The sequence below is a fragment of the Triticum urartu genome, chromosome 1A (genome assembly GCF_056163025.1).
Source record: "Triticum urartu cultivar PI428250 chromosome 1A, HENAU_Tu73, whole genome shotgun sequence".
NCBI classification, from domain to species: Eukaryota; Viridiplantae; Streptophyta; class Magnoliopsida; order Poales; family Poaceae; genus Triticum; species Triticum urartu.
In genome coordinates, this window is record NC_141873.1 from 77,955,511 (window position 1) to 77,978,356 (window position 22,846).

The following is a 22,846-nucleotide window of genomic DNA, read 5'->3' on the forward strand; positions in this document are numbered from 1 at the left end:
AACTCAGTCTCAAGATGTTTCCGTACCGATGTAGAGGATTCTTGCGGGGTTTAGATTGCAATTCGTACATCCTTCCTTCTCGCATTGCACATTTTTATCCAATGGTACAAGATCAAGTTTCCATGTTTTCGTTGAATGTCCGGTTTCCACTAGATTTGCACTCTTCGGATAAAGGATGTGCTGATCTTGGAGGAGACAACCCAATGAGCCACGACTTTGTCCCCTCCTTCGTTTGCTTTGCAAATCTAGCCAATCTAGAGAAGAGGGAAGCACTACATGAGCCACGGGATAAAAGAGAATGGGGCAAAGTAGAAAATATGAAGGGTACAAAACTGCATGAGCCACGAGATAAAAGAGAATGGGGCAAAGTAGAAAATATGAAGGGTACAAAACTATCCTCATACATGGGGTCCTAGATCCAGTACGACGCCACTAAGAAACGCTCAGACGAGTACCCGCATGGTTGGCCGGACAATCGCTAAGAGGAATCATTCGTGCCGCTCGCTGACCGCCGACCCAACACGGAACGCTCGAAGGAGGGCTGCCACTGTTGGCGGGACAATCACTAGGGAGGAATCACCCACGCTGCTCGCCGGCTCGTCTCCTAACCCTAGATTCTCATGGTAAGGAAGAGAAAGGAAACCGAATCGTGGAAAGGTACGGGACGACTCAGCCTCAAGATGTTTCCGTACCGATGGAGAGGATTCTCGCGGGGTTCAGTTTGAAATTTGTACATCCTCATCCTCCCTTCTCGCATTGCACATTATTTATCCAATGATACAAGATCAAGTTCTCTTGTTTTCGCTGAATGTCCGGTTTCCACTAGATTTACATTCGATGCGATTGTACCGTGTTAGACTGCTCACAGTGAGGAGTAACATAGAGTAGTAACTTGTCGATGTTATTAGTCTATGTTACTACCTCCATAGTGGATAGTAACATATGAGTCGTATCATGAAATAGTTCATTTATTAGGCCATAGACTCATTATGCCTTGAAATGTGTGATGTTATAGTAACTACATAAGTTACCATAAATCTCTCTCTCCTCATTAATTAACTGCCACATAAGCAATCTTGTATTGTAATGTGTGATGTTACTAGTTAAGTTATTTTCATTGTGACTAGTCTAAAGAAAACTTGGAGGGAATAGAGAGTTACTTTTGCTAGCAAATCCGTGTTCTTGTAGGGATTAGCATGTTTCCAGTACTGTCAAGGGTGTTTCTGAAAAGAGAGAGAGAAGATAACCCGACGTGCAAACCCCGAAGGCCCAAACCCCAGTAGGTCTCGCCCCTCCCGATCCGAACCCAGACCCAAAACCAACACCGGCGGCGGCTGCAGCGATGGCGGCGGCGGCGATGAACACGGACGTGGAGGCGGTCGACTTCGACTCCGACGACGACGATCTCATGGACGAGGAGGGTGCCATCGAACCCTCGCCGGCCCCCGCTCCCCGCCTCCGATCTACCATCGCAGGGGGCGGCGGCGGCGACGACGATGCCCCGCGTAAGACTAAGGGGCGCGGCTTCCGCGAGGACCCTAACTCCTCGTCCGCGCACCGCGACTCGCGGTTAGCTGGCGCAGGCCGCTCTGGCTTCGACGCCCTCGCCTCCGATGGCGGCCCTGGACCCGTGCGCTGTACGTCTCCATCCCTGTCCCTCCCTCCCGTGTTTCCCGATAAGAAGATTTCTAGTCAGGTAGGGCGGCGTGGTCTGACGCTCGCGTAGGTCTGGTAACCTAGTATGTTTTCTTCTTCGACGTGTTAGTTTTGCTGTTTGAGGAACGAGATCTGAATGCCAAGGCACTGCAAAGATCCCGTCTTGATAGGTTTCTTCCGATGCCCATGGGCTGCTGCGTACGGCAAGGAGATATTTGGGTTCCTTGCTGCTATAGATTGCCTTTTTCTTGAGCAATGTAGATATGCAGATGGATGCTTTGGGCGATTTGGTCGGCTGGTTTCCTTGGGGTTGGAAATTGCTGCGTGTTCATAGTTTACCAAGATTGTTTACCTATGATTTTAGTGTAGATCTCTGAACCGTTTCATCCTACATTTTAGTGACCAGCGTGGAGCATAAATACGATTCTTTTTGGATGTTTGCCTCAGGATTCGTTTTCTGCTTGAGACTGTGGGTTACTTTTAATTGCAGCCCGTGAGTTGGTTTGCTGGGATGATTATTTTTTGTTTGTGAAAAAGATTTTTTTAATGTGCTTGACTGCTGAGGTTGTTCTTTGATTGAAGCTGTGGCTATCTTACTTCTTGTGATGTGAACGGTCATGACTTAGGGCGTTGTCTTCTGTATTATTTTTCATTACATAATTAAATTAATAGTCCCCTTAACATTCAGTTCCTCCAATAAGCTTGGTACGAATTGATAAGCTCTGAATGCAGGAAGGGAAACCTTAGAGCTTTCTTCGCTTATCTTCCCAAGCAGACCATATGTTTCTCATTATCCTATTTCTCTGTCTTTCCAACCAGCATTCCCCTTAACATTCTGTATTATTTTTCATTATGCAATTGATGGTGCTTGATTGCCATACATCCACAAAACCTTTGAATATTTTTAGTCTCAACTTCTGTTGAGTTCTATTAGCGAAGTGTTGCATGACATACTCCCGTTGCTATTTTCTGCTCATACCAAAGCTTGCTTTGTATAAAGCAATGAATCAAATAATATACTATTAGTAACTAAATAACTGCAACTGCATTTCTGGACGCTGTCCTTTTCAATGTGTATTTCCTTGCAGAAATTGTCACTAATGGAGTTATTTTCTTGTATGCTTTGCCTTGTGTACAGCCATTGAAGGGTGGATTGTACTGGTTACTGGAGTTCATGAAGAAGCTCAGGAGGAGGACCTCCATAATATTTTCGGGGATTATGGTCAGGTCAAGAACTTGCATTTGAATTTGGATCGCCGGACTGGATTTGTGAAGGTATGCTTCCTACCACCTCTAGTCCTTACATTTTGCGGTGATGCCATTCGGTTTAGTTTTGTTTTCTAGTTTTGCACTCGTGAAATCCTCAGGCTATTCCTTAATTATGAGTAAGACAGGCAGCATAGTTTGTCATCCATAGAATAAGAACAGGGTTTGCTTGCATCCTTTCTTATCCCCTCCTTAATATATGTGTGGCTTCCCTTCTCCTATGCAGGGATATGCTCTAATTGAGTATGAGAACTTTGAGCAAGCCAAGCGTGCAATAAGAGAATCAGACGGAACTGAGCTTCTATCGCAGATAATAAGTGTTGACTGGGCATTTAGTAATGGCCCTGTCAAACAGAGAAGTACTCGGAAGAGGTATGGTTTATGTGAGCTTTCGTATTTAGTTCTTTTTTTTTTGGTTATGTTAGAAGGAAACTGCAGGCATGACAGCTACAGGTTTGATTTGCCCAATATATTTGTGAGAACCTTCCAGATATAGTGATAAAAACGTTGCTTAGGTACTCTGAACTACAAATTAGTGTCCAACTGGCCATAATTATCATCCATATATGAGGCTTTTAGGCAAGCACTAAAGCAGGAGCCAGCTCTAGATTTTGGCGCACAGACTGCTCGGGTGAAATGTCACCAGACGCTTACTTGAGAGTTGAAAGTGGGGAGAGCAAATCATTCTAAATTATGATAAAAAAATTAGACTAGGAATGAAGAATATAAATCTACAGCGTGTTTGCTTGGGGGTAGTTAGAGCTAGGGAACGAGCTAGGGAATGGGAATTGAAGGGGTATGAGACTTCAAATCTATTGTTTGGTTAGGGGGATTGGGAATTCATATGGGAATAGTCATGGGACTTGAGACTCCAACTCCCACCGTTTTATTAACAGGGGGGGGGGGGGGGAGTTGGAAGGGAATTGTTTTGTTTTAGTGAGTCAATCTTAACCCTTTATCATAACTTATGTTAACTTCCTTGTCTAGTCCCTCGTCAATTCCCACAAACCAAACAACAGAATACAGTTTCTCCTCAAATTCTCACACATAATTCCTATCATGCGCCAAACGGAGGATTGGGATAAAATGACTCATCCCATGTCTAATCTCAATAGAACTCCCTACTCTAAATTCCCATTCCCCTTCCCAAATGTTGCCAAACATGCTAGCTTAAGTTTGCTAAACCTAGTTTGATGAAGTTAGTTTTGGTTTGGTACTTTGCTTAAACGTGTACTGGCCACCCAACTGAAAACCACCAAATCATTATGATAAAAAGAACATTAGGAATAAAAATTATAAATCTAAATTATAAGTTTGCTAAACTTAGTTGTTAGTAATTGGATGAAGTTATGTACCTTCTGAACTCTTCTTGCATGCTTAGTATAATCCCAAGAAGATTTTTCCTGGCTGGTTTTCAAGTTCTTGAAATGCTTTAATCTGAGGGGTTGGGGTTCACTTCATTCATAACACATCCTTGGAGGAATGCCAGATTAAGTATGTTATATGAGGTCCCTGGTTAATTACACAAGTTATCCTTTATTCCTTTTGTACTCTCCCGAACAAGTAGTTTTCCCCCCTCTGCTTTATGCACTTCTTTTCTAATATCTGCTGAGATTCCCCAAGTAATAATGTAGTACTCTCTCCGTCCGAAAATAAGTGTCTCAAGCTTAGTACAACTTTGTACTAAAGTTAGTTATTTTAGGACGGAGGGAGTATTTCTACAGTAGTTAATCATAGGGGATTTCAGTTAAATTTTGGCCAAGTGCTTTTGGCTATGTAATATGATTTCATGGATTTTAATTATACATTGGCTTGTACATATGATTTATTTCTTCCAATATTTCCTAGTTTTACCTTGGCTATGCTTTTCTTGTCTTTGTTTCACTTTTTAATCATAGTCTGAATCCGAGTCACCGACCAAATGCATACATAGTTCAGTATGTTCTTTACACAGCTCTCAGAACAGAATATAATACTTGAGTTTGTACTGTGTTCATTTCAGATCACCGAGGCCTAATCGCTCAAGGAGCCCACCAAGGAGAAGATACCCTTAGGAGCGACGGGAGTGCGAGAATCATGGGCTTTCAGTTGTTTGCTTGTCTTATCGTAATTTGACGGCGGCCCTTGTCTCTCTGTACCAATTTCCGGTAGTAGTTGTATGGCATCTTCAAGGTCCTTCCTTTGGTGGATGGAGCCATGTTTGCTGTTGAAGTTTGGCTTGCCAGTTTGAGACAATTGTAGCCTTTGATGTTGGATCCGTGATGTGTTGGATTGGAATGTTTGTGCCACAATTTAATGAACTTGAAGATGGGTAATTTGTATTATTATTTCTTCTATCATTATTTTTTACTCATCTGCCCAACTTGTTTGATAGACTTCTGTTTTTCTTTTCTTCACTTATGCCACATGCCTGCTTGTCAGTTTACTGGGTCCCATCAGGCCTTTATTGAGCATTGCAATTTCGCTAAGCATAAGAGCAAGTACGATGAGGTAATGTAGGTAGGCTGTAATACTTTAAATAATATATTTTTGCTGAGTTGGATGAGAGAGAAGAGAAGTGGGCTTTAACATGATCTCCAACACTCTGAGAAACATGTGGGTCATATATTGATGTACTCCCTCCGTTCCTAAATATTTGTCTTTCTAGGCATTTCAAATGGTCACAAGATACAAATGAATGTAGACTTATTTTAGAGTGTAGATTCACTCATTTTGCTTCGTATGTAGTCATTTGTTGAAATGTCTAGAAAGACAAATATTTAGGAACGGAGGGAGTAGTATACTAGTATGACTAACTATTGTATGAGTGGGTTATAAAATTGACTATAAGTGACATGGCAAATTCATGTAGCCGATTGTTGGCTATACTATTAACCATGCTTTTTAAGAGCTACCTTCTGTGTTCGTCGACTTGCGCGAACACGTAGTTTGTCACCGCACAGCCAGTTGCCCTCATTGTAGGCCGAGCTGCATGGCCTTGCAGCTCGCTTTGCCTTCACCCTCTTGGTTGCAACATCGCTGTGTGGGGTTCCAACATTGCCACCAGTCATTGTCGTAGCATGCCACGTGCCTGTCGCATCACCCATTGCTTCGCCATGCAATTTTTGTTGTCGCCGCAGCCGGTTGAAGCTTTCTTGGCCGCTGGTTGCAACATTTTGCGGTTGCCTCGTCTCGGGTTGAAACTTTTTCAAAAGCTGGTTGTAGCTTTCTCACCCGCCGATCGTAGCATTTTATGATGCTGGTCGCAGCTCCTCCGTGTGACGGTGACATCCCCTACTTTCTCTGGTTCCTGCAGGAAAAAAACCGACGACACCGATTCATAGCATTTGACGCTGCTGGTTGCTGCTCCATTGAGCGCCGATCGCGACCCCTGCTCTCTATTTCCAGCAAAAAATGGCGCCAACGGTAGCAATTGGTGCACTGGTTGTAGCTCCCCTACCAAGTTCCTTGGGATACGTGCCTGCAGTTGTAGCGCACGGTTCCAACATCCGCGGTAGCCAATTCTAGCATCGGTAGCACGCGAGTTATTTACCGAAAACCACCACATTATGGGCTAGGGTAACAACTTGATACCACATTTGGACCAGGTCACAAAAAACCACCGGTTTTGCGCCTAATGCGTAACGCGGAGCACTGATACTCGAATTTAGTCGAGAAAACGGTGAAACCGACAGGTGGGGCCCGTCAGTCGGGATGGCGTGGCAAATACCAAGCACACAAAAAACCTTTGACTAGCTGAGGTGGCAGATGAGCCGCGGGCCCCGCCTGTCATTGACTACATGGTCATCTTCATCCCATCTCTATTTCTATGGAGCATTGTGTCGAGCAGCTTGTGTGCGGCGAGCCATCTCTGCCGATGCAAGTCGAGAGCTCCATGGCCATGGCAGCCGAGGCCCTACCCGACGTCCAGATCCTCCTCTCCCTTTTCCTCTTCGTCTGGAGCTCGCTCCCGTCCTCCAGCCTGAAAGTGCGTTATATCGACTAGAGGGGGGGTGAATAGGCGATTTTTATGAAAGTCTTCAAAACGTGGAAGTTATGAAGACAAACAGTAGAGATATGCCTATCACTATGTAGCGGAAGTTAGATTACACTAGGCAAGCCATGGTCAAGTATTCAATAGAGTGAAAGCACAATGACAAGTAGCTATAGTGTAATAAGGATCAGGTAGGAAGAAGTTATGAAGCCAAACAAATCATACAGTTACGTTGTGAAGACAAAAGATATAGCAAGCATGCAATGGCTTCACAATGAGTAACAGTAAGTAAGAGGAAGTGAAGATGAAACCAGTGACTCGTTGAAGACAATGATGTGTTGGACCAGTTCCAGTTGCTGTGACAACTGTACGTCTGGTTGGAGCGTCTAGGTATTTAAACCTTAGGACACACAGTCCCGGACACCCAGTCCTGAACACGCAGCTTAGGACACCAAGTCCTCACCGTATTCTCCTTGAGCTAAGGTCACTTAGTCCTCGCCCAATCACTCTGGTAAGTCTTCAAGGTAGACTCCCAAACCTTCACAGACTTCGTTCACTGGCAATCCACAATGTCTCTTGGATGCTCTGAGCGACGCCTAACCGTCTGGAGGATGCACGGTCCTCAAGTGTAATAAGTCTTCAGATCACATAGACAAGAAGACTTAAGTGATGCCCAATGTTCTCTGGCTCTGGGTGGTTAGGGCTTTATCCTCGCAAGGAATTCTCTCTCTCAAAGGCTTCGAGGTGGGTTGCTCTCAAACGACAAAAGCCGTGCACTGAAATCTGAGCAGCCAACCGTTTAGGGTTGTAGGGGGTGGGCTATTTATAGCCACTTGGCAACCTGACCTGATTTGTCCGAAATGACCCTGGGTCACTAAGGAACTGACACGTGTCTCAACGGTCAGATTTCAAACTCTCATGGCAACTTTACTTGGGCTACAAGCAAAGCTGACTTGTCCAGCTCTGGACAAGATTCGCTCTCATTGTCTTCACTCGAAGACATAGGTTTTTGGTTTAGGCATCACTTCAGTCATTCTAACTGGTTCTTCTGGACCCCACTTAACAGTACGGTGGTTCCTATGACTCAACACAAAGGAAAAGAACTACGAAAGATCTAAGTCTTCGAGCTCCATAGGCTTCATAACGTGTCTTCTTTTGTCATAGTCTTCAATGTGAATATCTTCATATACCACTTTTGACTTCAATGTCTTCATACATTTTTAGGGGTCATCTCTGGTAGTAAAATCGAATCAATGAGGGACTTCTACCTGTGTTATCCTGCAATTCTCACAAACACATTAGTCCCTCAACTAGGTTTGTCGTCAATACTCCAAAACCAACTAGGGGTGGCACTAGATGCACTTACAATCTCCCCCTTTTTGGTGATTGATGACAAACCAGTTGAAGTTTTCAACGGGGAATATAGTCTGTGAAATTGTAAAGGATAAGGAATTGTCTTCATAAGTTGCAAGGGCTCCCCCTGAAGATGTGCATACAAGTTAATTTGCTTTTGGAATGCAAATGCACATGGCAGGTTGTACTTGTGGAGATCCACTTCAGCTTATGATGACAATCCACTATGCATGTGAAGATATATGAAGATAATGACATGCATAATGGAAAATGGACGTCTGCAGAATGGGATAAGTGCGGAATTTATCGTCGCACATGCGGAATTTATCTTCACAAAACAGAGTGGCAAACAAGTAGCAGACGACCATCTGGTTTAAGTGCTACAACTCATAAGAACCAAATGTAAAACAAGAGTTGTAAGCACGAAGCAAAATATAACAAAACATAAAGCACCCGCCCATATTGACCCGCTTGAAGACTATCAACCCATATGCTTCTCCCCCTTTTGTCAGTAAGGACCAAAAAGGTTTGAAGACATAGAGTGTCTACTCGTTCCTAGGAGCAGCAGGGTCGTTGGAGGTGTTTGGCGGTGCAGAAGAGCTTGGAGGTGCTGAAGCAGGTGGTGGTGAGGTAGCATCGTCTTCTTCATCAATGATTCTGGCAGTGACTGTGGCAGCAGATGAAGAAAACTCAGAGTCTTCAAGTGATGGTGTGCTTCGCATCACAGCCCTTCTAGGAGGTGTGGTGTCAAACTTGAATCGCTCAGTGAAGCCATCCTCTTCAAGTTCAGCTTCAGTGCACATCATTGATAGCCCTTTCCATGTACGACGACAGGTTTCATGGGTAACGAAGGCATTCTTGGTGGCAAGATTTCGAAGACGATTAACATCCACCAAGAGGCTTTTCATCTGTCGCTTTATCCAGTCATGATGCCTATCTTGTTTTTGATGAAGGGCCACAAGAAGCTCTCGGTCAGTGAGAACACGAGCGCGCTTCTTGGGTCTTGAAGCAGTTGCACTATCAGTGGCTTCAGTTGAAGCCGGGTGTGGTGCACGTGTAGTGCCAGCCAAAGGATACACCCTGGAGATGGCTTCAACACCTTCAACGTTTTGAGTGAAGCTCTGGTGTTCTGCATTCTGAAGACTCAAAGGTTGCTTGGCAGGTTCAGCATAGATGGCTTCAGCAGAGGTATCCACATCTGGCAAGAAGATCCGATGGTTGCGGGCTGAGGGCTGATATGAGATCGCAGAATGAAGCTTGATCAGTCTCATTACCCAATGAGCATAGAACTTCAAACCAAGTAAATCTGAGCCAGATGCAGCAAGTTGGCGTATGAAAAAGTCCTGTGCGTCGAAGCATTTGCCATGAAGGATACAGAATATCAGAGTTTTCATTGCACCCTCGATCTTGGCATTTGGAGAGTGCCCTTTGATAGGCCAGAGAGTCCGCCGGATAATGTGATAGATGGTTCGTGGCAGGTACTCAAAGTCTTCAACGAAGAACTCTGTTGGATAAGGAGCATCGAGGGGCAACGGCTTCATCATGGAGAGCATCTGACTCATATTCGGTTCAGGCCTCTGGAATATGCTCTCAAGAGCTTCAGTGTGTAGTGGACAGCCTTCCTCGAAGAATTCGCCAGGAGTGGGCAGGCCGGTGAGCTCAATGATATCAAATGCATTGGCTTCGTGATGGACATTGCCGGTCATCCACTCCAGGGTCCAAGTCTTCGGATCTCTGTTGTATCCTTTGATGTGGAGGGTGGCATAGAATTGCAGCAGAAGCTCTTCATTCCAGTGCTCTTCATCAGTCACAAACTGCAGCAGACCCACTTGCTTGAAGCAATCCAATGCTTCCTCTAAACATGGCAGACCAGCAATGGCTTCAACATCAAGGCGCTTGTGCGGGAAGATGCGACCTTGGTTGTATAGGATGCATGAATAGTAGCTGCGCTGAGGATAGCTCCAGAACCTATCTGATGAAATCCTTTCCCTTGAATAGGGGTTCTTGGAGCTGTTGAAGAATGTATTATCTGCCATGAAGCTATTGATGTTAAAGGACCCAGGTGCTGATGCAGGACCTGGGAACCTCGGCAGCCGTGGGACTGGCTTCTGGACATGAGGCCTATGCTCAACATGGTAATCAAATTGAGGACCTGCAGCAGACTCAGGAACAGAAGTGTCTGGATCAGTAGCTTTGCTGTCTTCTGAAGCTTTTGGTGGGGAGGGCTCCACATTGGCTTCAGTGTTGGTTGTGGCAGCCTCAATATTTTCAGCCTCCACTTGACTAGCTGGAGGGTCAGACTTAGGCACGTTCTCCTGGAGAACTGCTTCATGGTGTAGCGGGGGAGTAGGATCTTGTGGTACTTCTTCATTTTCTTCGGCTGATGCAGCCGGAATGTCTTCAGCATAGACTTGAGGCCTTGGACCTCTGCGAAGCCTGCGGAATGCAGACGACGCCTGTGGGGTTGGAGTGGGCTGGGCCTCAAAGTCTTCTTCCTCTTGAGGGCGATCCGCCCATGACGCATCTTGTGCAATTGGCGTCAGAGGACGACCAATGCTGATGATTTCGCTGTGTTCATACTGGGGAAGGGCTGCATCATCTTGTACATTGTCCTGATGACCAATGTCTTCAGCAGCGATGGGGTCGACTGCTGGTATGTCTTCAGCTTCAGGAGCCTCTGTGGAAGTAGGCTCATGAACTGTCAGTTGTCGTTCTGCGTTCGGGTGAACCATAGAAATAGGTTCAACTATCAAGGGCTCTGTGGGAGCAGCCCGAGATTTCTTGGGCTTTCTTTTCTTCTTGCTGGGAGCAGTAGGAGAGGCTTCAGAGCTTTTCCGCTTCCGGGCTTCAGCCTCAGCAGTTCTTGTCTTCTTGAGCTCTGAAGCTGTTGACCGGCTCTTTGGCTTCGAGCCAGTCGTTGCAGTTGGGAAGACAAGCGGAACTGCTTCCTGCCTTGATGCCTCTGGTTCAGCTGGAACAGTGTTCTTCTTTTTCTTTGCGGCCATCTTGGGGTCGATGCCAGGACGCCCAAGTGCCTTGCGCTTCTCAGCCTCATTGTAGGCTTGCACACATCTCTCAGCTAGAGACTTCATCCGCTCACGTGAACCTTGAGCTTCTGCACGCTTCTTCAAAAAGTTTTCCTTGAGCTCGTGCATCATGATCTTGAAGCTCTTCACTTCTTGCACGCTGAGCTTGGCCACATGCTTCTTGAACTGAGCCTTTTCATAATCAATTTTCTGCTTCAGTTCAACAATGCGCTGGGCAATTGCAAGTTCTGAAGCAATAGCGCCTTGGAAGGCGACGCTGAGGCCAACGGGCAGCTGCAGATCTTCGAAGCTGATATTGGGGGAGGCAAACCACTCATCAATGAAGTCGTGGATGATGGCAACATCAAAGAGAGGCAGATTGTTGAATATTTCAGCTTCTTCTTTGCTCTTGATGAGCTTCCCGAGAGCGTCATCTCCAAGATCTTCATCACTTGACGGATCAATGGCTTCGCTGCGCAGAATGGCAGCAGCTGTGAGCTCTTTGCCGGTGTGTGGCTTAGGCATCTTGGCCTTCTGGGGCTTGGAGACGCGGGATACGTCTTCAGTCTACACACTGTCTTCAAGAGGTGCAGTTGTCAATGGCTTCGCCCTTGAGATTTTTGGTGAAGGGGCCGGCTTTGAAGCTTTTGGCTTCTTAGACTGCTTAGGCTTCACCACTGCAGGCACTGCAGGCGCTTCATCAGACTCAGTGTCAGCTGCAGGCTCATTCACTGCAGTCCCTTGAACCAAGATGTAGGTGATGAGGCCTTCGAGGTTGGCAAACGGACCGATGACATTGGGTTCTGCTTCGCGTGTGCCATCTACCCTTGGTGCTGAGGGACCAGGGTTGAAGTCTAACCCAAATTTCTTCTTGTTCTGCTTCGCTGATTGTTTGGCAAACTGGAAGTTGCGCTTGAACAGATTGTCGTCACGACACCAGAGTAGTGACGACGGATGTGCATCATCAGGCAGTGGTCCTCGAACCATGCATGGGTAGAAGCTTTGGGCAATAGCTTCATCTCTGGACCTGGGTACAAGGTTCTTGTAAAGGATGTCCTCCCACGGTTTCTTGATGGCACTTTTCTCAGCATACTCTTGGGTTGTGAAGCGGTATTTGAACCATTGTTCTGCCCAGTAGCGTCGAATCCATTGAATTCTGGTCTTGTGCTGCCCATAATTCTCTTCAAGATCTGTTTTATACATTTCTGCCAGGTCATCAGGCAGATCTTTGGATGTTCCTCCACGTCTCTGTCTGCCCCCCTTCCTTGCTGCTGCTTCTGAAGCCATAAACTTTAACTTGAAAGGCTTCAAAACTTTCAAAGGCTTCAAAGGCTTTCTTTTGCTGGACTAACAGGAACTGGCTTCAGGAGAATTTATGTGTTGCTGTAAAAACTCTGCAAATGAATGCAGACTATGAGAACCAAAGGATTCTCCCACGGACATGTACCTGTGACAGCATTAAGGTGCGAGGGAAGGGGAAGAGGTCATATACATTCTCAGAAGATTTTGAAGATAAATCAGTTTAGAAGACATTGACCTCATCGTGCGAAGACATTCACTCATAGAAAAGAAGTTGGTTCCAGATTTGTACGAACCCACAGATCAGTACAAGTGAGGAATCTAACTACTTCATGAAGCACAAGTGAATATACTAGGCATGTTATGAGATGCAGATTGAGAGATCTAACTTGTGTGAAGAAAAACTTCTTATGGTAGAAAGTGACAGAACCATGGGATCAAAAGGGGCTGTAAAAAGACGTTTTATTTACCACACTTGGAACTGCTAGACGAAGTGGGAGATGATGCCGAGCAGTTCAATCCTCCGTGCCCTAACTTGGCGACGGAAGACACCTACGGCGACTGCGGAGAGGACGATGTCCGCGATCGGCGTGAAGACGGCGTCGGAGAGGTTGCGGCAGCGAAGCGCTTCGTCGCCGGCGTCGTCGAGAGCTAGCGGTGGCGCTAGGGTTCGTGCGAGGGTGGAAGAAGGAGATAATGACCGCGGTAAGTGTGAATTTATAGGCGCAGGGGCGGCACTGCGCTATTACTCAGGTGCCCCTGGCGATTCGTATTTGAGTAGTACGTGGCCATTATGCGGTATTTTGGGGGTAGTTCCACATCCCACGCACGCCTGGATTATCGGGCGGTCGTTCCTACTTCTCCGGATTTTATGTGGAGGAATGAGCATTGAAAACAGACTTTATGGTTGTCTCTATATCTTCTGCTGACAAGGACGCAGTGAAGACATTCGACAGTTTCAATAGAATGCATATGACTTAGAGAGATAGAGTTTGAGATAGAAAGCATAGAGAGGTTTGGGGTCCGATCACATTCACTTAGTTCAAAAGATTCAACACGAAGACATAGCTATAAGTGAATGCTGTAGAGGACAGAACACTAGCATATATATATATATATATATATCTATACAATCAACATAGTGAAGATAATCATGAAGACATGTTGGAAGCCAAACCAAATGTGAAGACAACCAAATGTGAAGACATTGCAAGGTAACGCCATGAGAGAAACACTTCAAAGAGAACGTTTGGTGGTGGCGTTACCCACCGTATAGGAAGTATTAGACCCAGACACGGCGCACAATTATCGTGGCGCTCCGAAGTCAAATTCCACATTAATGTATTCACACTTAGAATGTATGTCTTCATTGATTGAAGATATACTTTACTTCGTGTGTTGCACATCTAAGTTATCAATATGCATAAGGGTTAGGATGTGTGCCTGATTACAGGACATTTGAGGATTCCAGGATATTTAGCTCACACCGTAACTTGCAAAACCTCATCTCATCCAAGGGCTTGGTGAAGATATCTGCCAATTGCTCTTCAGTGTTGACGTGTATGATATCAATGTCTTCCTTCACAACATGATCTCTGAGAAAGTGATGACAAATTTCAACGTGCTTTGTCTTCGAGTGCTGAACTGGGTTGTTGGCAATTTTGATGGCGCTTTCGTTGTCGCAGTAAAGTGGCACTTGCTTCAGATGAATGCCATAGTCCTTGAGTGTTTGCTTCATCCACAGAAGCTGAGCGCAGCAAGATCCAACGGCAATGTATTCAGATTCAGCAGTGGAGAGAGATACACAGTTCTGCTTCTTTGAAGACCAACATACAAGTGATCGTCCCAGAAAGTGACATGTGCCTGACGTAGACTTGCGATCAACTTTGTCACCAGCATAATCAGCATCCGAGAATCCAACCAAATCAAACTCTGAGCCCTTTGGATACCATAATCCTAGAGTTGGGGTGTGAGCCAAATATCGAAGAATTCGCTTCACAGCTAAGTGATGCGACTCCTTTGGTGCCGCTTGAAATCGAGCACACATGCAAACACTAAGCATAATATCTGGCCTAGATGCACATAGATAAAGTAAAGAACCAATCATGGAGCGGTATACCTTTTGATCGAACTCTTTACCATTGTCGTCAGGACCCAGATGATGTTTGGCTGGCATTGGTGTTGTGAAGCCTTTGCAGTCTTGCATACCGAACTTCTTCAGGCAATCTTTGAGATACTTCTCTTGAGATATGAAGATGCCATTGCGTTGTTGTCGTATTTGAAGACCAAGAAAGAACTTCAGCTCCCCCATCATGGACATCTGATATTGCTCTTGCATCATATATCCAAACTCTTCACTGTACTTCTGATTGGTGCATCCAAAGATAATGTCATCCACATATATTTGGCACACAAACAGTTCACCATCATATGTCTTCGTGAAAAGAGTGGGATATAGGGAACCAAGTATGAAGCCTTTGCTCTTCAGGAAGTATTTGAGTGTATCATACCAGGCCCTAGGGGCTTGTTTGAGGCCATACAGCGCCTTGTTGAGCTTGTATACCATGTCAGGATGTTTGGATTTTCAAAGCCAGGCGGTTGTGCAACATACACTTCTTCTTCAATCTGGCCATTTAGAAAGGCACTCTTCACATCCATTTGATACAGAAGTATGTTATGATGATTTGCATAGGCCAGCAGTATGCGTATGGCTTCAAGCCTAGCCACAGGAGCAAAAGTTTCATTGAAGTCAATGCCTTCCACTTGAGTATATCCTTGAGCAACGAGACGAGCTTTGTTTCTGACAACTTGACCATGCTCATCTTGCTTGTTGCGGTATATCCATTTGGTGCCTATTATATTGTGCTTGCGAGGATCAGGACACTTAACCAGTTCCCATACATTATTCAGCTCAAACTGTTGAAGCTCTTCTTGCATAGCTTGAATCCATTCAGGTTCCATAAAGGCTTCTTCAACTTTCTTGGGTTCTGAGATTGAGACGAATGCGAAGTGCCCACAGAAATTTGCCAGTTGAGTTGCCCTTGAACGAGTGAGTGGACCAGGTGCATTGATGCTGTCAATCTGCACTTCATTGGCAACACGAGGATGTACAGGGCGAAGACTTTGCTCTTGCTGATCTGTGTTGTTGTTGAGAGGAATGTCTTCAGGCTGAGCATTGTCTTCATGTTGATCAGGTGCTGAGATGATAAGTTCTTCTTCAGGATGAGCTTCAGAAGGTATAATCTCTCCAGTTCCCATTAGCTTGATTGATTCACTAGCTGGAATTTCATCTAGCACATTTGGCAGTTGCTCTCTTTGTGAACCATTTGTCTCATCGAACCGCACATCCACTGTTTCAACCACTTTGTAATGAAAGAGATTGAAGACTCTGTAGGAGTGCGAGTCCTTTCCATATCCAAGTATAAAACCCTCATGTACTTTTGGTGCAAACTTTGAGGTGTGGTGTGGGTCCTTGATCCAGCACCTTGCGCCAAATACTCTGAAGTAACTGACATTTGGCTTCTTGCCAGTTAGGAGTTCATAAGATGTCTTGTTCAGAAGCTTGTGAAGATAAACACGATTGATTGTATGGCATGCAGTGTCAATGGCTTCAGTCCAGAATTTTCTTGGAGTCTTGTATTCATCTAGCATCGTTCTGGCCATCTCAATGAGTGTTCTGTTCTTGCGTTCGACGACGCCATTCTGCTGTGGCGTGTACGGAGCTGAGAATTCATGTGTGATGCCCAAGGTATCAAGATATGTATCAAGGCCAGTGTTCTTGAATTCAGTGCCATTGTCACTTCTGATGTGCTTTATCTTGGCGCCAAAATTGTTCATAGCTCGATTGGCGAAGCGTCTGAAGACATTCTGCACTTCAGTCTTGTAAAGGATTATGTGCACCCAAGTATATCGATAATAATCATCAACAATAACGAAGCCATAGAGGCAAGCAGTAGTGGTAAAAGTTGAGTAGTGAGTGGGACCAAAAAGATCCATGTGAAGCAGTTCGAAGGGTCGAGTAGTGGTCATGATTGTCTTCGAGGGATGTTTTGCCCTCGTCATCTTCCCTGCTTCACAGGCACCGCATAAGTGATCTTTCTTGAACTTGACGCCCTCGATGCCTATGACATGTTTCTTCTTCGCAAGGGTGTGGAGGTTCCTCATGCCAGCATGCCCAAGCCTCCGATTCCAAAGCCAGCATTCTGAAGCTTTTGCAAGAAGACATACTGCAAGCTATGGCCCTGCTGAGAAATCTACCACATACAAATCATCTTTTCGATACCCTTCAAACACTAGAGACTTGTCAGATTCCATTAGTACAAGGCAACGATATTTTCCAAACATTACGATCATGTTCAAATCGCAAAGCATCGAGACAGACATTAAGTTGAAGCCAAGGGATTCGACAAGCATGACTTTATCCATGTGTTGATCCTTTGAGATTGCAACTCTACCTAGACCCAATACCTTACTTTTACCAGTGTCAGCAAATGTGATGTGGCTCTTGTCGGATGGACGTAAGGTTGAGTCCATAAGAAGGCTTCTTTTGCCAGTCATGTGATTTGTACACCCACTGTCAATAATCCATTCTGAAGACTTTGAAGACGCTGGTGTCGTACCCTACAGTGCAGTTAGGGGGATAGGCTTCATGAAGAGAATTGTGAAGCAAAAACATTTGACGAACCAGTGGGTTATGAAAACTTAGATCCAGATTAGGACTAATAGGGAGAGTAGCATGCGATTCAGGAACGAAGTACATAATGATGCCATTCGGGCATTTTATCTTGCGCCCTACAAGATTTTTAAGGTCCCCAGCAATAGCGTCAGAAGATTTTGGTTTTCTGCTGGAGACCTTTCCCTGCAAAAGAGAGTTAAGCTTTCTTAGCCACCCACATCTTCAAGGGTGGCTTAGAAGCAATAAGTCTAAGTGCAGCATCTGAGAATTTTGGCTTTGGAGCCCTAGCAAACAGTCTAGCAGGTGGACAATAGTAGTCATAAGAATAGGCAGAATAATTTTTGGTCATGTGAACATGGCGGTTTGATGAACCACTCTCATATTCATATGCCTGAGTATGGTTTCTCTGCAAAACATTTGCGTTAGTGCGACTCAGGTGAGTCCTCTGTCTGTATGAAGCCTTTGGACCATATGAAGCCTTTGGTCTGAGGTTTGTCTTCTTCATGTGAGGTGTCATGAAGACATTCACAGGAAGATTTTCCAGATACGTTTTGGCACCCAGATCTTCGTCATAGGCGGTCCATTCCTGCAGTTAGTACCAATGTACCTGGCAAACACTTCACCATTCTGATTCTTAAACAGTATATAGTTTGCATCAAAGGATTCATCAATGATAATGGGGTTAGCACAAGTGAAGCCAGATAAATTGGATGGATCTGCTGAAGGTTCCTGTGCAGCAACCCACTTGGTTTTGGGGTACTGCTCAGGTTTCCAGTAAGAGCCATCTGCATTTATTTTCCTTTCGAACCCAACACACTCTTTCCTAGGGTTTCGGTTCAGAATCTGCTTCTTGAGGACATCACATAATGTCTGATGTCCTTTAAGACTTTTGTACATCCCTGTTTCAAGCAATGTCTTCAACCTAGCATTCTCATCAGCAATAGCAGTGGTATCCTCAGCAGAGGGGTTAGTTACCACATCAACAGTTGAAGATATTGCAACAGCAGTAGCAGTGGAACATTCAGCAACAGAAGTAGCATTATCACGCTCAATGCATTTAAGACATGGTGGTTCAAATCCTTCCTGAGCGGAACTGATCTGTTCGGCGCGAAGTGACTCGTTTTCCTTTTGAAGATCTTCATGAGCCACTCTCAATTTCTCAAGTTCTTGCTTCCTTTGAAGATAATCATAGGAAAGCTTTTCATGAGTTGTTGAGAGAGTATCAAGACGATCTTCAAGTTCCTGATACTTAACGTGAAGATTTTTTATGTCTTCAATTAAGGATTCAGATCGAGTCATTTCAGCACCCAACAGATCATCGCTTCTGTCTAACAGTTTTTGAATATGTTCCATGGCCTTTTGTTGTTCAGTTGCAATTTTAGCAAGTGTTTTGTAACTGGGTTTTGAATCACAATCAGAGTCATCGTCACTGGATGTTTGATAGCGAGTAGTGCGTGTGTTTACCTTGCACCGCGTGCCATAAAGCAGTAGGTAGGAGTGGAGTCGTTCTTGTCATTTGCATCGGTGTCGGTGGTGAAGTCATTGTCTTCAGTGTTGAAGATGGACTTGGCGACGTATGCTGTAGCCAGACTCGCAATGCCAGAATCAGACTCCTCCTCAGAGTCCATCTCTGCCTCCTCAGAAGCGGACTCCTCCTCTGAGTCCATTTCCTTGCCAACAAATGCACGTGCCTTGCCAGATGAGCTCTTCTTGTGTGATGAAGACTTTGAGGAAGACTTGGAAGAAGACTTTGTGTATTTCTTCTTCTTCTTGTCGTCAGAGTCATATTCCTTGCTTTTCTTCTTCTTTCTGTTCTCATTGTCCCACTGTGGACACTCAGAGATGAAGTGTCCAGTTTTCTTACACTTGTGGCATGTTTTCTTCTTGTAGTCATGAGCAGAAGCTTCATCATTCCTTGAGCTTGATCGTGAAGACTTTCTGAAGCCTTTCTTCTTGGTGAATTTTTGGAACTTCTTCACTAGCATTGCAAGTTCCCTTCCAATGTCTTCAGTATCATCAGAACTGCTGTCAGATTCTTCTTCAGATGAGGAAACAACTTTTGCCTTCAAGGCACGAGTTCGCCCATAGTTTGGACCGTAGATATCTCTTTTCTCAGAAAGCTGAAACTCATGTGTGTTGAGCCTCTCAAGTATGTCAGATGGATCGAGTGTCTTGAAATCAGGATGTTCTTGAATCATCAGGGCTAGGATGTCAAACGAACTATCAAGTGATCTCAGCAGCGTCTTGTTGACTTCATGTTTGATGATCTCAGTAGCGCCGAGGGCTTGAAGCTCATTTGTGATGTTAGTGAGTCTGTCAAATGTGTGCTGGACATTCTCATTGTCATTTCGCTTGAAGCGGTTGAAGAGATTGCGAAGGACACTGATTCTTTGATCTCTCTGGGTTGAGATGCCTTCATTGACCTTTGAGAGCCAGTCCCAGACCAGTTTGGATGTCTTCAAAGCACTCACACGGCCATACTGTCCTTTGGTCAGATGACCACAGATGATGTTCTTGGCAGTAGAGTCCAGTTGAACGAATTTATTGACATCAGCAGCAGTGACACCTTCTCCAGCCTTGGGAACGCCGTTCTCGACGACATACCATAGGTCGACGTCAATGGCTTCAAGATGCATACGCATCTTATTCTTCCAATAGGGATATTCAGTTACATCGAAGACGGGGCACGCAGCGGAGACTTTGATTATCCCTGCAGTCGACATGGCTAAAACTCCAGATGGTTAAACCGAATCACACAGAACAAGGGAGCACCTTACTCTGATACCAATTGAAAGTGCGTTATATCGACTAGAGGGGGGTGAATAGGCGATTTTTATGAAAGTCTTCAAAACATGGAAGTTATGAAGACAAACAGTAGAGATATGCCTATCACTATGCAGCGGAAGTTAGATTACACTAGGCAAGCCATGGTCAAGTATTCAATAGAGTGAAAGCACAATGACAAGTAGCTGTAGTGTAATAAGGATCAGGTAGGAAGAAGTTATGAAGCCAAACAAATCATACAGTTACGTTGTGAAGACAAAAGATATAGCAAGCATGCAATGGCTTCACAATGAGCAACAGTAAGTAAGAGGAAGTGAAGATGAAACCAGTGACTCGTTGAAGACAATGATGTGTTGGACCAGTTCCAGTTGCTGTGACAACTGTACGTCTGGTTGGAGCGTCTAGGTATTTAAACCTTAGGACACACAGTCCCGGACACCCAGTCCTGAACACGCAGCTCAGGACACCAAGTCCTCACCGTATTCTCCTTGAGCTAAGGTCACTTAGTTCTCGCCCAATCACTCTGGTAAGTCTTCAAGGTAGACTCCCAAACCTTCACAGACTTCGTTCACTGGCAATCCACAATGTCTCTTGGATGCTCTGAACGCGACGCCTAACCGTCTGGAGGATGCATGGTCCTCAAGTGTAATAAGTCTTCAGATCAAACAGACAAGAAGACTTAAGTGATGCCCAATGTTCTCTGGCTCTGGGTGGTTAGGGCTTTATCCTCGCAAGGAATTCTCTCTCTCAAAGGCTTCGAGGTGGGTTGCTCTCAAACGACAAAAGCCGTGCACTGAAATCTGAGCAGCCAACCGTTTAGGGTTGTAGGGGGTGGGCTATTTATAGCCACTTGGCGACTCGACCTGATTTGTCCGAAATGACCCTGGGTCACTAAGGAACTGACACGTGTCTCAACGGTCAGATTTCAAACTCTCATGGCAACTTTACTTGGGCTACAAGCAAAGCTGACTTGTCCAGCTCTGGACAAGATTCGCTCTCATTGTCTTCACTCGAAGACATAGGTTTTTGGTTTAGGCATCACTTCAGTCATTCTAACTGGTTCTCCTGGACCCCACTTAACAGTACGGTGGTTCCTATGACTCAACACAAAGGAAAAGAACTACGAAAGATCTAAGTCTTCAAGCTCCATAGGCTTCATAATGTGTCTTCTTTTGTCATAGTCTTCAATGTGAATATCTTCATATACCACTTTTGACTTCAATGTCTTCATACATTTTTAGGGGTCATCTCTGGTAGTAAAACTGAATCAATGAGGGACTTCTCCCTGTGTTATCCTGCAATTCTCACAAACACATTAGTTCCTCAACTAGGTTTGTCGTCAATACTCCAAAACCAATTAGGGGTGGCACTAGATGCACTTACACAGCCCTCTCCCCGTTGTTGTCCGAGAGCTAGCCGTCGACGCCGCTCCGCGCTAGCGTGGCCATCGTCGTAGTTTTGCCGACAAATAATATCCTAGAGCTTTGCCTCCTCGCGCTGGTCATCCTCAACAACGAACAAGAGCCTAGACGCCGCAGAACGACAGAATCGATTGCGTCGCCGGCGGCGAATTCGCCACCTTCAGAGCACCCCCGACCTCGTCGGCCTGCTCATCTGAATCACCATGATTCCCTCTCTGTCTACCCCTTTCCCCCATTGTCAATTCGTCCCATAACTAGTTCGTCCGCCATGCCCGAGAGCTCCCGCTGACGTGCCTTTCCAGTCTCCACCGCCGTCGTTTGGGCACGAATTGGTCACGTCTGAGCACCGTACCGAGATGCTAGAGCTCGCAGGAGGCCATCTGGACTATTAGGCCGCTCGGTTGCAAGCTGTAACCCGGCGCTCGCGCAAGCCGGAGCTCTGCCGCCGCCCAGCTCGCCGCCGTCAACTCTGCCGGCCAACCTAGCACTTTCCACCACCACCAGTCGATGCGCACGGTCACCAGCATCCTATAAAACGCAGCCTAGCGTTGAATGGTTGCCGGAATCGTCACGGCTACCGGTGGCTGCAGCCTGCAAGAGTGCTCCTGGTCTCGCCTGCGGTGGCGGCGAGGGCGGCTGCGGTCCTGCGTGCGTGCCACGGCCAGGGGCGGCTGCAAGTGCGCGTGCGTGCCAGGACCAGGAGAGATGGCAGGTGTGCGTGGGTGCGTACGCGCAACCGAGGTCAGCCATGGCCGACGGGAACGGCGAGAAGAGAGGAGAGAGAGGAGAAAGAGACTAGTCAACCTGCCCACCTGAATTTTTTTTCCACGTCAGCCCGACAGGAGGGACCCACCTGTCGGATTTGCTGTTTTCTGGGCTAAAACGAAGAATCAATGCTCCGCGTTACAGATTAGCTTCATTGTTGGTGGTTTTTTGTGCCCTGTTTCAAATGTGGTACCGATCTGTTACCCTAGCCCATAATGTAGTGATTTTGGATAAATAACTCGTAGCACGCAGGGTCACCCATGGTCACCGTGGTTGCTGCTGTTGAAGCACACTGGGGTACTAGCTCTCTTTCCCCGCATCAGCGACGGCGCCTTAGTGCTGGCCAGCAGCAGCCGCGAGGAGAAATGGCTGTGGAGCAGGGCGAAGAGAAGAAAAAGAGGCAGAGGACGTCATGCGCGAGGCGTTTACCTAAGCATAATGGGCACCCAATTGAAGCTGTCGCGACTCACTACGGTGTTTGAGGCTACTGACGTGCAAAGAAGTCGGGTTTGCGTGCAACACCATTTCATAAACTTATTGTTAATCTTACGACCAGGACGCCGCTTGCATCGGCATTGCGAAGTAAATAAAAAAAATATGCTCGTATGCATCTCAATTTTGATGATTT

General features: G+C 45.7%; 1 protein-coding gene across 2 annotated transcripts; it reads left to right on the forward strand.

The window, feature by feature from the left end:
* The first annotated feature begins 1,249 nt into the window (after positions 1-1,249).
* Positions 1,250-5,246, forward strand: Y14 (RNA-binding (RRM/RBD/RNP motifs) family protein). Of its 2 annotated transcripts, XM_048711927.2 has the most exons (4): positions 1,252-1,637; positions 2,795-2,931; positions 3,149-3,294; positions 4,925-5,246. In XM_048711927.2, exons 1-4 carry the CDS (start codon positions 1,343-1,345, stop codon positions 4,974-4,976), a joined length of 630 nt encoding a protein of 209 aa, XP_048567884.2. In that variant the 5' UTR covers positions 1,252-1,342; the 3' UTR covers positions 4,977-5,246. The 2 variants fall into 2 exon arrangements, with proteins under 2 accessions (XP_087403849.1, XP_048567884.2); XM_087547723.1 differs by lacking the exon at positions 4,925-5,246 and having other exon boundaries at positions 1,250-1,637; positions 3,149-3,433.
* Positions 5,247-22,846: the final 17,600 nt, after the last annotated feature.